This window comes from Symphalangus syndactylus, chromosome 11 (assembly GCF_028878055.3).
Source record: "Symphalangus syndactylus isolate Jambi chromosome 11, NHGRI_mSymSyn1-v2.1_pri, whole genome shotgun sequence".
Lineage (NCBI taxonomy): Eukaryota > Metazoa > Chordata > Mammalia > Primates > Hylobatidae > Symphalangus > Symphalangus syndactylus.
This window is the reverse complement of record NC_072433.2, coordinates 123510878-123525700: the sequence shown is the minus strand read 5'-3', so window position 1 is coordinate 123525700 and position 14823 is coordinate 123510878. Positions and strand designations below refer to the sequence as shown.

The 14823-nt window shown below is 44.3% G+C and overlaps 1 protein-coding gene across 11 annotated transcripts in view; it reads right to left on the bottom strand.

The window, feature by feature from the left end:
- The window catches only part of WWOX (WW domain containing oxidoreductase), a 1124776-nt gene that overhangs the window by 1037556 nt on the left and 72397 nt on the right, over nucleotides 1-14823 (bottom strand). The window contains exon 6 of one of the 11 annotated variants that reach the window (XM_055299648.2): nucleotides 7304-7376. The exons of the other annotated variants lie outside the window; for them this stretch is intronic. Coding sequence (XP_055155623.1) covers nucleotides 7332-7376 — 45 coding nt within the window. The 3' untranslated portion in view covers nucleotides 7304-7331. Of the gene's footprint in view, nucleotides 1-7303; nucleotides 7377-14823 lie in introns of those variants that run through there. 11 annotated transcript variants of the gene reach the window in all.

Below are 14823 nucleotides of genomic sequence, written 5' to 3'. Positions count from 1 at the left end.
TGAGTAGCTGGGATTACAGGCACGCGTCACCACGCCCGGCTAACTTTTTGTATTTTGAGTAGAGACAGGGTTTCCCCACATTGGCCAGGCTGGTCTCAAACTCCTGACCTCAGGTGATCCACCTGCCTCAGCCTCCCAAAGTGCTGGCATTACAGGCATGAGTCACTGCATCCAGCATAAAATAAAGCTTTTTAAAAGATGAATGTAAAGAAGAAAATTCCAACAAGTCAAAGGATATCAATTGACCAACTGTCAGGTTAAACTGTGAGTTCTAGCAATAAAGAATTTGTGAGAAAAATACCAAATTGTACTTTTTTCCTCTCCAGTGGTTACCCTCTAGATCGGCAATGTCTGATGAAAATAAAGGGTCACCTACATAATGTTAACCTTTCTAGTAGCCATGTCAAAAAAAAAAAAAGTAAAAAGAAACAGATTAAATGAACTTCAATGATATTTTATTTAACCTAGTATGTCTCAAATATTATTTCAGCATGGAACTAATATAAAAATGTTAATTAAATTTTTTTATACTGTCTAAAACCTGGTAGGCATTTTATTTTACATCAACAGCTCATTTCAATCTGGACCAGCTACATTTCAAGCACTCAACCGCCACACATGGCCAGTGGCTACCATACTGAATGGGGCACAGCTAGGTACAACCTTTAAGATGCTGTTAAAGTCACTTTGAGGCTGGGCACAGTGGCTCACACCTGTAATCCCAACGCTTTGGGAGGCCAAGGTGGGTGGATCACTTGAGGTCAGGAGTTCAAGACCAGACTGGACAACATGGTGAAACCCCATCTCTACTAAAAATACAAAAATTAGCTGGGCATGTTGGTGGGTGCCTGTAATCCCAGCTACGTGGGAGGCTGAGGCAGGAGAATCACTTGAACCTGGGAGGTGGAGATTGCAGTGAGCTGAGATTGCGCCAATGCACTCTAGCCTGGACAACAGAGCGAGACTCCATCTAAAAATAAAAAAATAAAAATAAAAAGTTACTTCGAGAGCTTTTCATAATTGCACCTTTTAATTTCCTTTGAAGGAATGCACATCTCCAGCATTTCATGCCTACTTTATGGTGACAGGATGCACCACCCTGGGGGGTAATAGAGCTGAAGCTCTCTACCAGTGAGTTTCTATATGTAAACTTACTTAAAAAAAAAAATCACAGTTCACAGTTCAACTTGAAAAAGTTCTGCGGCTTCAAGCATTTGTATGCGCTGTGGCATATTCTTGGGGAAAGCTGTGAATCCTTCCTATCAGATCATCTTCAAATGAAGACAGAGTCTCATCAATTTTAAACACTGCAGTTACAGAGGCAGGAGAGTCTTTGACGCCTGCTCTATATTCTTCTGATTCCATGTTGCATTAAAAATAGAATATCAATTAAATAACGGCAAAAAGGCTTGACATGACCATGGAAAGAAATCTTTGGCTATTCCCTGATAGGCCAGTTCTCGGCCTCCTTCTATGCACATATGGTGGGTTTGTACACACACACCACACCCTACCACTGCTCACTCCTTGGCCCTGAGACTTGCTTTGGCCAATGGAATGTGAGCAGAGATGGCAGGAGTCGCTTTTGAGCCAAAGCGAGGGTCAGCACGTTCCTCTCTTCCTCTGTCACAACAGCCAGCAGCGCAGCCTGCTCTGTGGGCCCCGGTGCTGAGAGATCCCCATCTCACACAGCCCTCCAAGCAACTCATGATGAAAATTCAGTTTGAGCAAGAAATAAACCTTTGTTGTTTCAAGCCCCAGAGATTTTAAGGTTGTTTGTTATTACAGCATAACTTAGACTGTCCTAACACATAATTCCATTGTTGATCCTGTATATGTGACATCAATGATTCTTTCCTAGACATCTCTCTGAGTATGAGGGCTTATCGCATCTGCTATATAACCCAGACTCGGTTTTACAGTGGTTTCATTACCGACCATAAAAACTGTAACAGTGGAACTGTATAAACAAACCGAACAGTGTTTTTACTGTAAAACATGAATGTAATATAAATATTTGTCTTTGCCTTCTCTCAGCATCTGTAATGAGAGCAGAAAATTCATGCCATATGTTTATAGTATAAAGGGGGAAAAAATAGATCTCTATGATTCATCCAAGTGGGTGCCGGCTAAGCTGTTTAATATTTTTAATTCATCCATTTTCCTTCACATATAAATCCTCCACAAATCATAAAACGCTTATGATTGTCAGTCACTAAATTCACGATTATTTCTACACAGGGGTCCTGGCTAAGGCGAATGTGAGCATGGTGATAATGAGGTCATCTTCTCTGGCATCATGAGAAAATACCAAGCGAATCGCTACAGTCTGACCCTTGCCTACCCCAGCCCACCCCAGCCCCGTAAATTCAAATATGAAAACACTTCTCCAAACACTTCAAAATCCCTATCCTACCTCTGGCTGAAGTGCCACTGAACATTTGGGATCCTGACAGTTCCTGCTTTTTTAAAATCCTCCTAAGTGGCTGCGGCTGCTTAGGACCTTCTTATATGGTGGAAGGAAGCGTTACCGTGCGCACTGAGGTCTGTGCCAAGCATGGAATCCAGCTTCACATGCAGAGAGCAACGGGGGAGGTTTTTATATTGGAGCTGCAATTGAGCCCTTGATGTGAAGTTGCTGAAGCCTGCCCAAAGTGTTTGTGCAGCCTTTTAGGATGCAAGCCGAAAGGCACAGAGAATGATTCAATTTTCTCCAAATTGGCTCATGGACCAGAGGTTTCTGGAAACGGTCACCGTCCTCCAAAATCCAACACTGCAGCAAGCAAGCTTTGTTTGAACATGACACAAATCTACTCAGAGGAGGCTCTGTGTGGCACTGAAGAGGCCAGCCCCTCGTGGGCACAGGAGTTGTTGATGGGAATAAGGAAAGGCGGGGGCACCTCGATGCGTTAGAACCCAGGATGTGCAAGGCATGAAGGGGTGGCATTCAGGAGCTTTTGGCTCAGTGAGTGATACTTGGCAGGTGTTACTGAGCATGTGCCACTAACCAGGCACTGTTATCTCATTTAATCCTGACAAGCATCCTACAGTTCAGGGATGCAATATCCCCATTTCCTGTAGGAAGATAGAGAGGCATATGCAGAAACACCTTGTCTGAGATCCACAACACTGCTACAGAACGGCGCAGCCAGGATTCCAATCTCCACTGGGCTGATTCCAAAATCCACGTTCTCAACCACTAACTAGACCACCAAAGTCAAAGAAAACCTTTCACGCTCATAACCAACTGGTCCTATGCCACCCAAAAGTGATGAGAAATACAGGCATTGTATCTGCTCTTGCCCGAATATTCCTGAGCTTGGGCCATAATACAGGCCTTGCTTCCCTCCCCACCCACACCGCCCCCAACACATGCACACATAGACCCCTAATGGGTGGTAGATATTATTATTACCATTAATTTACGTGTATGTCTCCACACTTAAGACTCCCAGAGGGCAAGGACAACGTCTCGTGTACCTATACGTGCTGAGAGTCCAGTGGAATGGCTGGTGTAGAATAAAGGCTCAAAACATGCTTGTTGACTAAATAAGGAGACCTACAGGCAAACAATCAACGCACTATGTGATCAGTGCTGTCATAGACGCATATTTAAAAACCAAAACTTGGACCGTGAGTTTTCGGGAGGAAAGAACCTTTGCTTTCTTTCTTTCTTTTTTTTTTTTTTTTTTTTGAGATGGAGTCTCGCTCTGTCGCCCAGGCTGGAGTGCAGTGGCGCCATCTCGGCTCACTGCAAGCTCCGCCTCCCTGGTTCACGCCATTCTCCTGCCTCAGCCTCCCAAGTAGCTGGCACTACAGGCGCCCACCACCATGCCCCGGCGAATTTTTGTATTTTTAGTAGAGACGGGGTTTCACCGTGTTAGCCAGGATGGTCTCAATCTCCTGACCTCGTGATCTGCCCACCTCAGCCTCCCAAAGTGCTGGGACTACAGGTGTGAGCCACCGCACCTGGCCAGAACCTTTGCTTTCTTTATCACTGCCATGTCATTGGTGCTCAATGCTGTACCTGACCCACAGAAGAAGGTTGACAACGATGTGCTGAACAAAAGAAGGAAGGGAGGGCAGGAGAGAGGAAAGAGAAGCCCAAGAAAGCTTTGTGGGAAAGATACCCTTGAACAGACACTCATAGGATACAGAGGCAGATGTGGGGAGGAAAAGCTTAGCTGAGATCCTTCCAAGCAGAGGACATAGTCTGTGCCAAGACGCAGAGAGACAGGAAGGTTTGGCAACAGCAGTGAGTTTGATATGGTTGGAACAAGAAAGAGAATGGCCAGACAGGAGCCTAGACATGTAGGCAGGGCCCCAAGCAATTCTCTTCTTTTCTTTGCCAGCACTTGGAAAGCACACGCTAGGTACCACCACAAGTACTCGCGTACCATCATGAACATTTCATATTAGCACTTTAGTTCATCTTCACAACAATCTTGTGATCCAAGTACTATTATCATCCCCAAGTTACAGATGAGGAAACTGAGGCAATAAGAACAAGTGAAGGTCACACGGTTTTCGTAAGTGGCATAAACAGGATTTGAACTTGGGAAGGCTAAATTCCAGATGTGCTGCTTAGGCCCTCATAATACATTTTATAGCTCAATCCTTTCAGACTCATGACATTAGCAAGTTTTTGCAGTCCTTCCGTAAGTGGAGCCTGGTGTGGAAGAGGAACCCGCGGAGGCTAAATGAGTCCTTTCTAAGGGCCATCATGTTGATGGGGTGGGCTATTTATTCTCCTTAAATAAAGACCTTCCATACCTCCAGTTTATACACTTACACATCTAAAATATATACTATCTCTAAAAAAAATCTATATTTAATTATACAGCATCAGTGAAATTTCACTCAGGGAACAATAATCCAACATAAATGAATGCTTCCAATAGAAAAAGCTGTAATTTAAAATAAATTACTGTGTTTGTCAGAAAAAAACAAATTTACTCTCTTTATAGCATGAAAAAAATATTATCTGGTATTAAGTAGCCCCAGTCAATTAGAAAATTTCATCAATAGCAAAGAACCAAATTACCACCCTAAATTCCTCCTCTCCCAGTGTAGATTTCACTGTGGATCCCAGCCACGGAGTGCGCCGCCAGCTCCGGCCTGAGTTTCATTAAGGCTTAAAGTCAATTAAGCCACGAATTGGAACAATCATTCCTCCTTTGCAAAGTATTGATATTTTTTTTTCCTGGCCGCTTTAGGGCTTTTCCAGTGCTCACGAAGAGATTTATGTTAGACAATTTCTTTCTGATTAAAACAAATCATAGCTCAACAATTCTAATTTTCTCCTTTCTAAGCAAGAAATGATCAGAGAACGCTGAAAACAGTGATCAACACCCCCCACACACACCGCCACCACCATGCAAAGCCCGGCACTAAAAACCTCATAAAAACACTGCTAGACAGGTTCTCTCTCTCTCTCTCTCTCCTTCTGTCTCTCTCTCTCTCTGTCTTTCTGTCCCTCCTCTGTGTCTCCAACTCCTCTTTGTGTGTCTGTGTGTCTCTCTTTCTCTGTATGCCTGTCTCTCCTCTGTGTCTCTCTGTATCTCACTTTCTCTCTCAATAATTTCTCTTTCAGTATACATGTATCTTGACAGGTTTCAGGACAATTACTTATGAAACAAAAAGGAAGAAGGACATTAGAAGCAAAGCCAACCCCAGCTGGGTTTGCAGCTTTCAGCAGTACTAAACAAGGAGGTTTTTATACTTACCTCCAAAACCCTACCATCATCTCAGGCCTTTTAATTTTCAAAGCTTTTACTAACTTCAGATCAACCTTCTCTCTCTGGATGACACCCTCAAGCACAGTCCGGACGTCTGCTGGATTTACCCACTAGCACTCATGTATACCCCTGCTCTGGGGAGCAGCTGGGTTTACCTGCTAGCCCTAACATACACCTCCTACTCTCGTGTACAGCTGGACTTACCCACTAGCACTCATGTATACCCCATATCTCGGGTGGAGCCGGATTTACCCACTGGCCCTACCATATACCCCCTACTCTCAGGTGCAGCTGGGTTTACCCACTAGCCCTAACATATGCCCCTTACTCTCCTGTGCAGCTGGATTTGCCCACTAGCACTCATGTATACCCCGTATCTCGGGTGCAGCTGGGTTTGCGCACTAGCCCTAACATATACCCCCTACTCTCGAGTGCAGCTGGATTTACCCAGTAGGGCTAACGTATGCCCCCAACTCTCGGGTACAGCTGGATTTACCCGCTAGCCCTAACGTACGCCCCCCCTACTCTCAGGTGCAGCCTTTTAAGCTGCTCATTCTACCTAAAGGCCCAGGTTTCTGTCCCTCAAAATCAAGCTGGATTACGAGTCCACTCTGCATCGCATCACAGCCGGCTCCCACTGCTCCAGAATGACCAGGCAAGTTAGAGATTTTCCAAATCAGGATGGGTCATTTTCAAAGAACTGGAATAAAATATGTTTAACATAATAGACTGTAAATAAGGACTCTTTCTTCAACAAGCTACAAGGTAGATGATGAATTGGGGAGACTTCAGTAGCATCAACATGAAACCAATTCACACAGCTCAGTACTTAGGAAAACACATCAAGTTATTTGCACCTTCTGCTGGTCTGCTTTCCAAAAACCAACCAGCCGATCTGTCCCTTCCTACAACGGCAGGATTACTGCTGCCCAGGTTATAACTCCCATGGCTCAGCTGTTTTACCCTCTCACTCACTCGGTAAATATTTACCAAATCCCTCCAATTGACCAGGCACTATGCTACTCACTGGGGTTATACCAAGAGGAGTAAGACAAGCAAGGCTTCTACATCCCTATGGCATTGCACCTCTGCTGCTGTTTGAACCTAGACATCACTGTGGCATTTCATGTCTCTGCTGTTTGTTCCCTGAGCCTCAGTCTTTTCATCTGAAAATAGGATTCATAATATTAGCTATCTCACAGTGTTGTTGTAAAGATGAACTGAATTAATGCATTTAAAGTGCTTAGCACTGGAACACAGTGGTAGCTACTATTATTATTATTATCATTATCATCATTATCATAAAAATAAGAATTTAATAAGCCATCCAATTAAGCATGAAGTATCGGGGGCCATATTCCTGTTCTGCAGGCAGAATTAATTATTAACTATAATTAACTGCCTAAGTTACCTTCTGTGGGCTTCAGTTTTCTTGTCTGTCAAGTGGGGGAAGTTAAATTGGATGATCTCAGAAATTCCTTTCCAATCTGAAAATGTTACCTTTTTACAACCACAGTATACCCAAATGTAATCTGTTAATTCATAACTCTCTCCAGAAGGACAAATGAATTTACTAATTCATATCTCAATTTTTCATCCTATTAAGTTTGCACAAATTTGCTCACATCTTTGCTGTCCCTGCAAAGCAATGGCTAAAAGTTATATAAAGCCCAGTGGATCATACATGACTAAACGAAACTTGATTTTTAACAGATTCTTTAAAGCACTGCAGAATTATTTCTGTGTTTCTGTCTCCCCAAAAATGTCTATGTTGGCAAGTCTTTGAGGATGCCACAAATGGCGACCCCACCCAGCCACCTGATGAGCATCATTAACACCCCTGCCAAGTGCCCTGGCTTCTCCTCCAAGGATACAAAATGGCCCATGGCCCCATGTAAACATTTGACCAGCTCTCGGTTATCCGTGTTTATAGACTAAACACAAGGTAAACCATCCCAAACAGAAAGCAATTCTAAAATGACTTTTTTTTTTTTTTTTTTGAGACGGAATCTCGCTCTGTCACCCAGGCTGGAATGCAGCGGCACAGTCTTGGCTCACTGCAACCTCTGCCTCCCAGGTTAAAGGGATTCTCCTGCCTCAGCCTGCCGAGCAGCTGGGATTACAGCCACGACGTGACAAGACAACTGGCTAATTTTTGTATTTTTAGTAGAGATAGTTTCACCATGTTTGCCAGGCTGGTCTCGAACTCCTAACCTCAAGTGATCCACCCGCCTCAGCCTCCCAAAGTGCTGGGATTACAGGCGTGAGCCACCGCACCTGGCCTGCTATCTATTTTTAAATGTCACTATGCAAATTCCAGGTATGAAAGGATGTGATCTAGTACTGACATGCATTCCTACTCCTAAAGTGCCCATCACTACCCATTAGAGGAAGAATCCAGAAGGTTCCAGAAGGTAGAGGAAATCAGATGAAAGACGCTCTAGAATAAAAGCTTAGCAGCCTGCTTGACAACAACGGCTGTGGGGTCACGGTGACATTTCCAACTGTCCAATAAAGAGAGACAGTTTGGGGCTGGAGGCTGGCTGAGCTTTTGCGAGAATGAAAACAGCAACAACTTAAACAGGAAAACTGCTTAGTAACGGCAGACAGCACAGAAGGGCAAGGACGGGGGGCCAGTGAGGTTTGAATCTGCCCTAATCCCCTCTGTACCAAATCCAGCCAGGCCAGGCCACTTGAGTGCAGCTGTCTTGCCTCTCTCCGGGTATAATTATGAAGAGCTCCTCCCTTCACTGTCAGCACTTCCTGATTCAAACAGTAAACTGTCTCATCACCCTCCTCCTAACACAGGGTTGCAGATAAGTAAACACACGTCTGTTTTCATGGAGTTTCTACAAGTGAGGAATGCTTTCTCTTATAATTTGTTAATGGTCCTCACAACAGGAACTATTGAAAGGGATGATTATTTTTAGCCTTTGAGGCTCCGTGGATGAATGTTAAAGTTCTTCCTTGAATGTCAGGAACTAAGCAAGTCTGTTCAGCCCCCATCTCGTCCTTTTCTGCACTTTACGCCCAGGACCATGGCAAACAGGCCAACAGAGTCTCCGGACCCCGCACTCCCCTCCCTAATTCAGCCCAAATGTCTGTCTATCTCACTCACTGAGTGTGGACTGTATCACCACCACTCAGACTCAGCCAGTGATGGCTGCCAGGACCTAGAGAATAAAGTCTATTCTCCAAAGACTGGAATCCAAGGCCCTGAATGATCTGGCCTCAGAGGAGCTGCCTGCCCTCTCCCCGACACCACACCCAAGCCTGACATCTCCATTCCCAGGACAAACTACTCAGCTGTGTGGATGCTCTTCCTCCAGCTCCAGATGCTCCCTTGCCGTGGGGGCTGATCACAGTCCACCAATACTTTCTCCTGCAACCATCCTGCTTTGAAGCACGTGGGGAGACCATCTTTCATGAGTCATGGGAGTATCACTCTTACCATACTACCCAGGCGCTGGCATCGATGACAGTTTAGGGGTATCACCTAATTAGCAAAGTCCTTCTAGACTATCTTATGTCACCCACTCTACCACCTAGCACGTAATAGATGTTGGATAAATTAAAATTGCCCAACATTTTAAAATTTCAGCCAATTTTTAAAACAGCCTGAAAATTCGGGAGCTAGTTGGTAAACTGGGTTGGGAAAACATTTGATTTTCAAAAGCAAAGATAAAAATGTGCACTCGCCCTTTTATAAAAGAAAAAGCAAGCTGCATGAGAACTGTTGAGCCATGCTTCTCAACTTCTGCAGATATCAAAATCTCCTGCAGTAACTGCAAACCACAGATGGCTAGGCCCCACCTCCAGAGATTCTTACCTAGTAGATCTGGGGTGGGGACCAAAAATTTGCATTTCCAACAAGCTCTCAGGTGACACTGATGCTGCAGGTCAGGGACCATACTTTGAGTAGCACCATATACGTATCCGCAGCATTGGAGACCACAGAGATTAATCAATGAAACACCACGGACACCACTGCAAATATATACTATCCTTCCCTGCCTTAAAAATAGCACCCTTCCTGCCCCTTCCTTTTTATTTTTATCTTCTTATTGCTTACAATTTGATGTAGATTTTAAGCATCCTGCAATTCATCAACTAATTCTCTCCTGGCTACGCATTCCAAGTAATTAAAGTTCAGTAATAACTTATTCTTTCTGCTCCAGCACCTGCATTTCATTTGTTTATTTTCCCAGAGTCATAAATCTGAAGGGCTGTCAAAGTGCCATAATATTAGTGCAATAATCAAAGTTAATTAGTCCCTCTCAATAAACAACAACAAAGCCATTACAAAGATGCATTGAAGTTTCTCCCAGCTACCCGGTTTATAGGACGCACTGTAGTCGGAACAATTAGAATCTGAGAATTGTCGGAAAATAAGTACACTGTTCCTCTGCCATTTAAAAGAAGACTGCTCTTCATTCACGCTGATTCATTAACTCCAGGGAAGGAAAAGCAGGTCTTGGCTCCTGGGTCTGCACGCTCCCCAGCTGCCTAGCCTTACCAAGTGCATCCCAAGCTTCAATAATAAAAAGAGGGACAGGGGTTACAAAGAAATGAGTGGGGCCAGTCTCACTGCCAACTTTTAGTAACCCAATATCTTCAATAACTTTGGATTTATTATTTAGGGAATTTGAGAGATGTGAGTTTTAGCTGGGTTCTGATGAGAAGGCAGCCAGTGGAACTCGGAGGGCAGGACCAGGGCCAGTGCATAGAAGATGCTCGGAGGAAGATTCTGCCTTCAATATAAGGGAGAACTTATTAATTAAGAGGTGTGCAGAAATGGGATGGGCAGCATGGGCAGAGAGGAGCTTATGCCAAAGCGGGGTGATTCCTGATCAGGGATGTTTTAAAAGTGTTGGAGAAAGGTCAGACAAGGTGACCTGGGAGACTGATGCAACCCCGGGAACTTAGGATTCCTTGCACACAGTGGAGCTTCCTGGGTAATTATACATGTCTTGACCTTAGAACTCACTGTCCAGTCTCTCTCAAAGATCCTTCTCCCCTTGAGGCCATGGATCCAGTGATAGTTATCTACCGCTACATCACAAATTCCCCCAGAGCATAGTGGCTTAAAACAGTAACCATTTGGTATCTCACCAAATTTTGTGGGTCAGGGATTCAGAAGTGGCTTAGCTGCTGGGTGGTTCTGACTCAGGATCTCTCATGACATGAATCAGCCAGGGCCTCAGTCATCTGAAGGCTTGACTGGGCTGGAGGATTCCAAGGGGGACCATACACATGGCTGGTGGCCTCAATTCCTTGTTGCATAGGCCTCTCCTCAGGTCTGCTTGAGTCTCCTCACAACATGGCAGCTGGTGAGTGATTCAAGAGAGTGAGCAAGGAGAAGCCACGAAGCCTTTAGGACCTACCTCAGGACTCATACCTGGCCATTTCTGCCAAATTCTATTCATGGAGAGTGAGTCACTAAGTACAGCCCATATTCCAAGGGAGGAGAATTAGCCTCTACTTCTTAAAAGGAGAATTATCAAACAATTTGTGGACAGACTTTAAAACAATCACAGCCACTTCTAAGGCTTCCTTTTATAGGGTCTTCAGAACCTTGGGCATAGCTGCATCTTCTACCTAAGGGTCAGGGACTAGCTCCAGATGAACCCTCCTAGGAACATACGGTAGGCTCTGCCACCCCTACTTCTCTCCAGCATTAACCCCAGGCCCTGTGGAACACCAGCTAGCTCCATACCAGGGCACTGGCACCGAAGACATGATAGGCACCTTTCTGCCCTCTGTGGATGGAAGGCGCCCCCTGCTCCTTAGCACAGCATACCTTAATGGTTAATAACCTTAGTCACATTATTATTATTATTATTACTATTATTTTTGAGACAGAGTCTCGCTCTGTCACCCAGATTGGAGTGCAATGGCCTGATCTCGGCTCACTGCAACCTCCACCTCCCAGGTTAAAGCAATTCTCCTGCCTCAGCCTCCCCAGTAGCTGGGACTACAGGCGCACGCAGACATACCTGGCTAATTTTTGTATTTTCAGTAGAGACGGGGTTTCACCATATTGCCCAGGCTGGTCACCAAATTCTGAGCTCAGGCAATCTGCCTGCCTTGGCCTCCGAAAGTGCTGGGTTTACAGGCGTGAGCCACTATGCCCGGCTACCTTAGTCAGATTATTAATTGCCACATTGGTGGGAAGCTGAAGAGAGAAGTGGCTACTTCCCAGTGCTTTGAACATTTAAAAAAATTAAAAACACATAGACTTTACAGCTGATGATGGAATGAGTTAAGATTTTGGGGCTATTTGGATGTAATAAATGTATTTTGCATGTCAGAAGAACATGAATTTTGGAGGGCTGGGGTAGAATGCTGTGAATTGAATGTTTGTGCCTGATATGGTTTGGCCATGTCCCCACCGAAATCTCAACTTGAATTGTATCTCCCAGAATTCCCACATGTTGTTGGAGGGACCCGGGGGGATGTAATAGAATCATGGGGGACGGTCTTTCCCATGCTATTCTCATGATAATGAATAAGTCTCAAGAGATCTGAAGGGTTTATCAAGGAGTTTCTGCTTTTGCTTCTTCCTCATTTTTCTCTTGCTGACACCATGTAAGTGGCTTTCACCTCCTACCGTGATTCTGAAGCCTCCCCAGCCATGTGGAACTGTAAGTCCAGTTAAACCTCTTTTTCTTCCCAGTCGCGGGTATGTCTTTATTAGAAGTGTAAAAATGGACTAATACAGCGTCCCTCCAAAATTATTATGGTGAAACCCTAATTGCCCATGTGATGGTAGTTGGAGATGGGGCCTTTGAGAGGTGATTAGATGAGAGTGGAATCCTCATGAAGGGATTAGTGCCCTTATAAGACACATGAGACAGTGCACCCTCTCTCTCTCTCTCAATTCCTCTAAGCTCTCCACCATATAAGGACACAGCAAGAAACAGGCTACTTGTAAACCAGAAAGAGGGACCTCGCTAAGAACTCAACAAGGTTGGCACCCTCATCTCGGACTTCCAGCCTCTAGAACTGTGAGGAATAAATATTTAAGCCACTCACTGTATGATATTTTTGTGATAGCAGCCTGAAGTAAGACAAAGAAATATTGCTCCAACAAGATTTATGAGTGTATTTTACGGATCTGTATTGGACAAGTTAGCTTCCCCTGCAGTGACCATTTACTGAATCTTTACTATGTGCCAGAATCTGAGAGTCATATTAGCATCTGCAGGTAAATCAGCCAAGGTTCAAAGAGATGACTGAGGCCAGGCACGATGGCTCATGCCTGTAATCCCAGCACTTTGGGAGACCCAGGCAGGAGGATCGCCTGAGCAGAGGAGTTCGAGACTAGCCTGGGCAACGTGGTGAAACCCTTCCTCTACATTAAAAAAAAAAAAAAAAAAAAAAATTAGCCAGGTGTGGTGGCATAAGCCTGCAGTCCCAGCTACTCAGGAGGCAGAGATGAGAGGATCGCTTGAGCCCAGGAGGTCAAGGTTGCGTGAACCATGACTGTGCCACTGAACACCAGTCTGGGTGACAGAGCAATACCCTATCTCAAAAAAAGAAAGAGAGAGATGACCAGATTTGCCCAGGGACACCCAGTGAGTTAGTACTCACACTAGGATTTAACCCCAGATCTGTATGACTCCAAAGCTGGGGCTACCTCTATTCCACTGGGTTGCATGTGCATATGTAAAAATTAGCTGCATTTTAAATATTTGTCTAAAACAAACCTTAACCTATTGCAGGGCGTGCTGCCCCAGCCTGAGACTGGCTGCCTCATCTACAGTTGTTTCTCTATTTGTCCTTGGGTAGGGAAGTTTCATCAGCACAAGGACCGTTTCTCTTCTGTTTAATCTAACAGCTGGTAGCCTGAGATTCTCTAAATGTCCCACAATAAACGTGAAAAACAGTCTCAGGCATATTTTTCCCCTCTTAAATAATAGAGCCTAAATGCAGAGTGGCCAAAAGCAGGCCTTTCAGCCACTGGCTGAACACTGTATGAAGATGAAATCCGTCTCTTCAAACTATGTCAAAATTGCTTAATAAGAACTCAGGGGACCCCACATTAATGAAAGGATGCATCTGCTTTGAGTTTCACATGATTGGGAGTGATGGTTCGGAGCCAGCCACCTATGCTTGACTTTCACTCTCTGAAACCCTGCGGTTAATCACAGCCCTCATTATACAAAGGTTACAATGGATATAAAGTTTGAAAGAGTCGGTTCAAGATTGCAAGCGGTGGCCAGGAAAAAAAAAAAGGAGAACACACAAAGACAATGATCAAAGAACAATGAATAACAGTCAAGAGTAAGTCACTGCAAAATTTTCAGAATGAGAAATGAAACGGAAAACTTAGAGGATAAGTACCAAGCACAAGTTTTAGGTATTCTAGAGACAGGAAACTCAGAATATTTTAGCAACCGATTATGTCTATGAGGGGGATGAATAATTTATTATCTGATAAAGAATCTTCCCTGAGCCTGTGACAAGAAAGGTCAAATAGGCAACTGAAGCAGAACAGTAAATACACTATATACTACTCGAAAAGGAAGTCTGGAATGGAAGGCGAAGGAAAGAGCTTCCTTGGCCCATGTTCATCAACTCCCTCAGATTACAAGGAGCGCGGGGGATGTACTTTTTAGGTACCCTCATAATGGGAACACAGAAGTATTCATACAAATAAATGCAAATAATGTATGAATACAATACTTGTCTAAGTCCTTGAAAAAGGCCAATCTTCCAGCATCACACACACACCAGCTGCAAATCCTGGATCCACCCCGTTATCTCCTAGCTGTGTGAGCCTGGGAAAGTCTATGCCTCTTCCAGCCTCTAAACTGCCTCATCTGCACAATGGGTTTCACATATAATATAAATACTTCACTGTTAAATGCTAAGCACAGTACTTAATACAAAGACAAATAGGAATATCGAATCCCCCACCTGCAGGTGACAATAATAGGACATTTTGCAAACGCCCCAAGGAAGAAATTCAGAACTTTACCTTCCTTTGTGAGCATGCACTTATTGATTTGAGCAAGTGGCTTATATAGTCCTTGCTGCTTTGCAGACTTGTTTATATCATACTTTATTTATTGAAAATCCA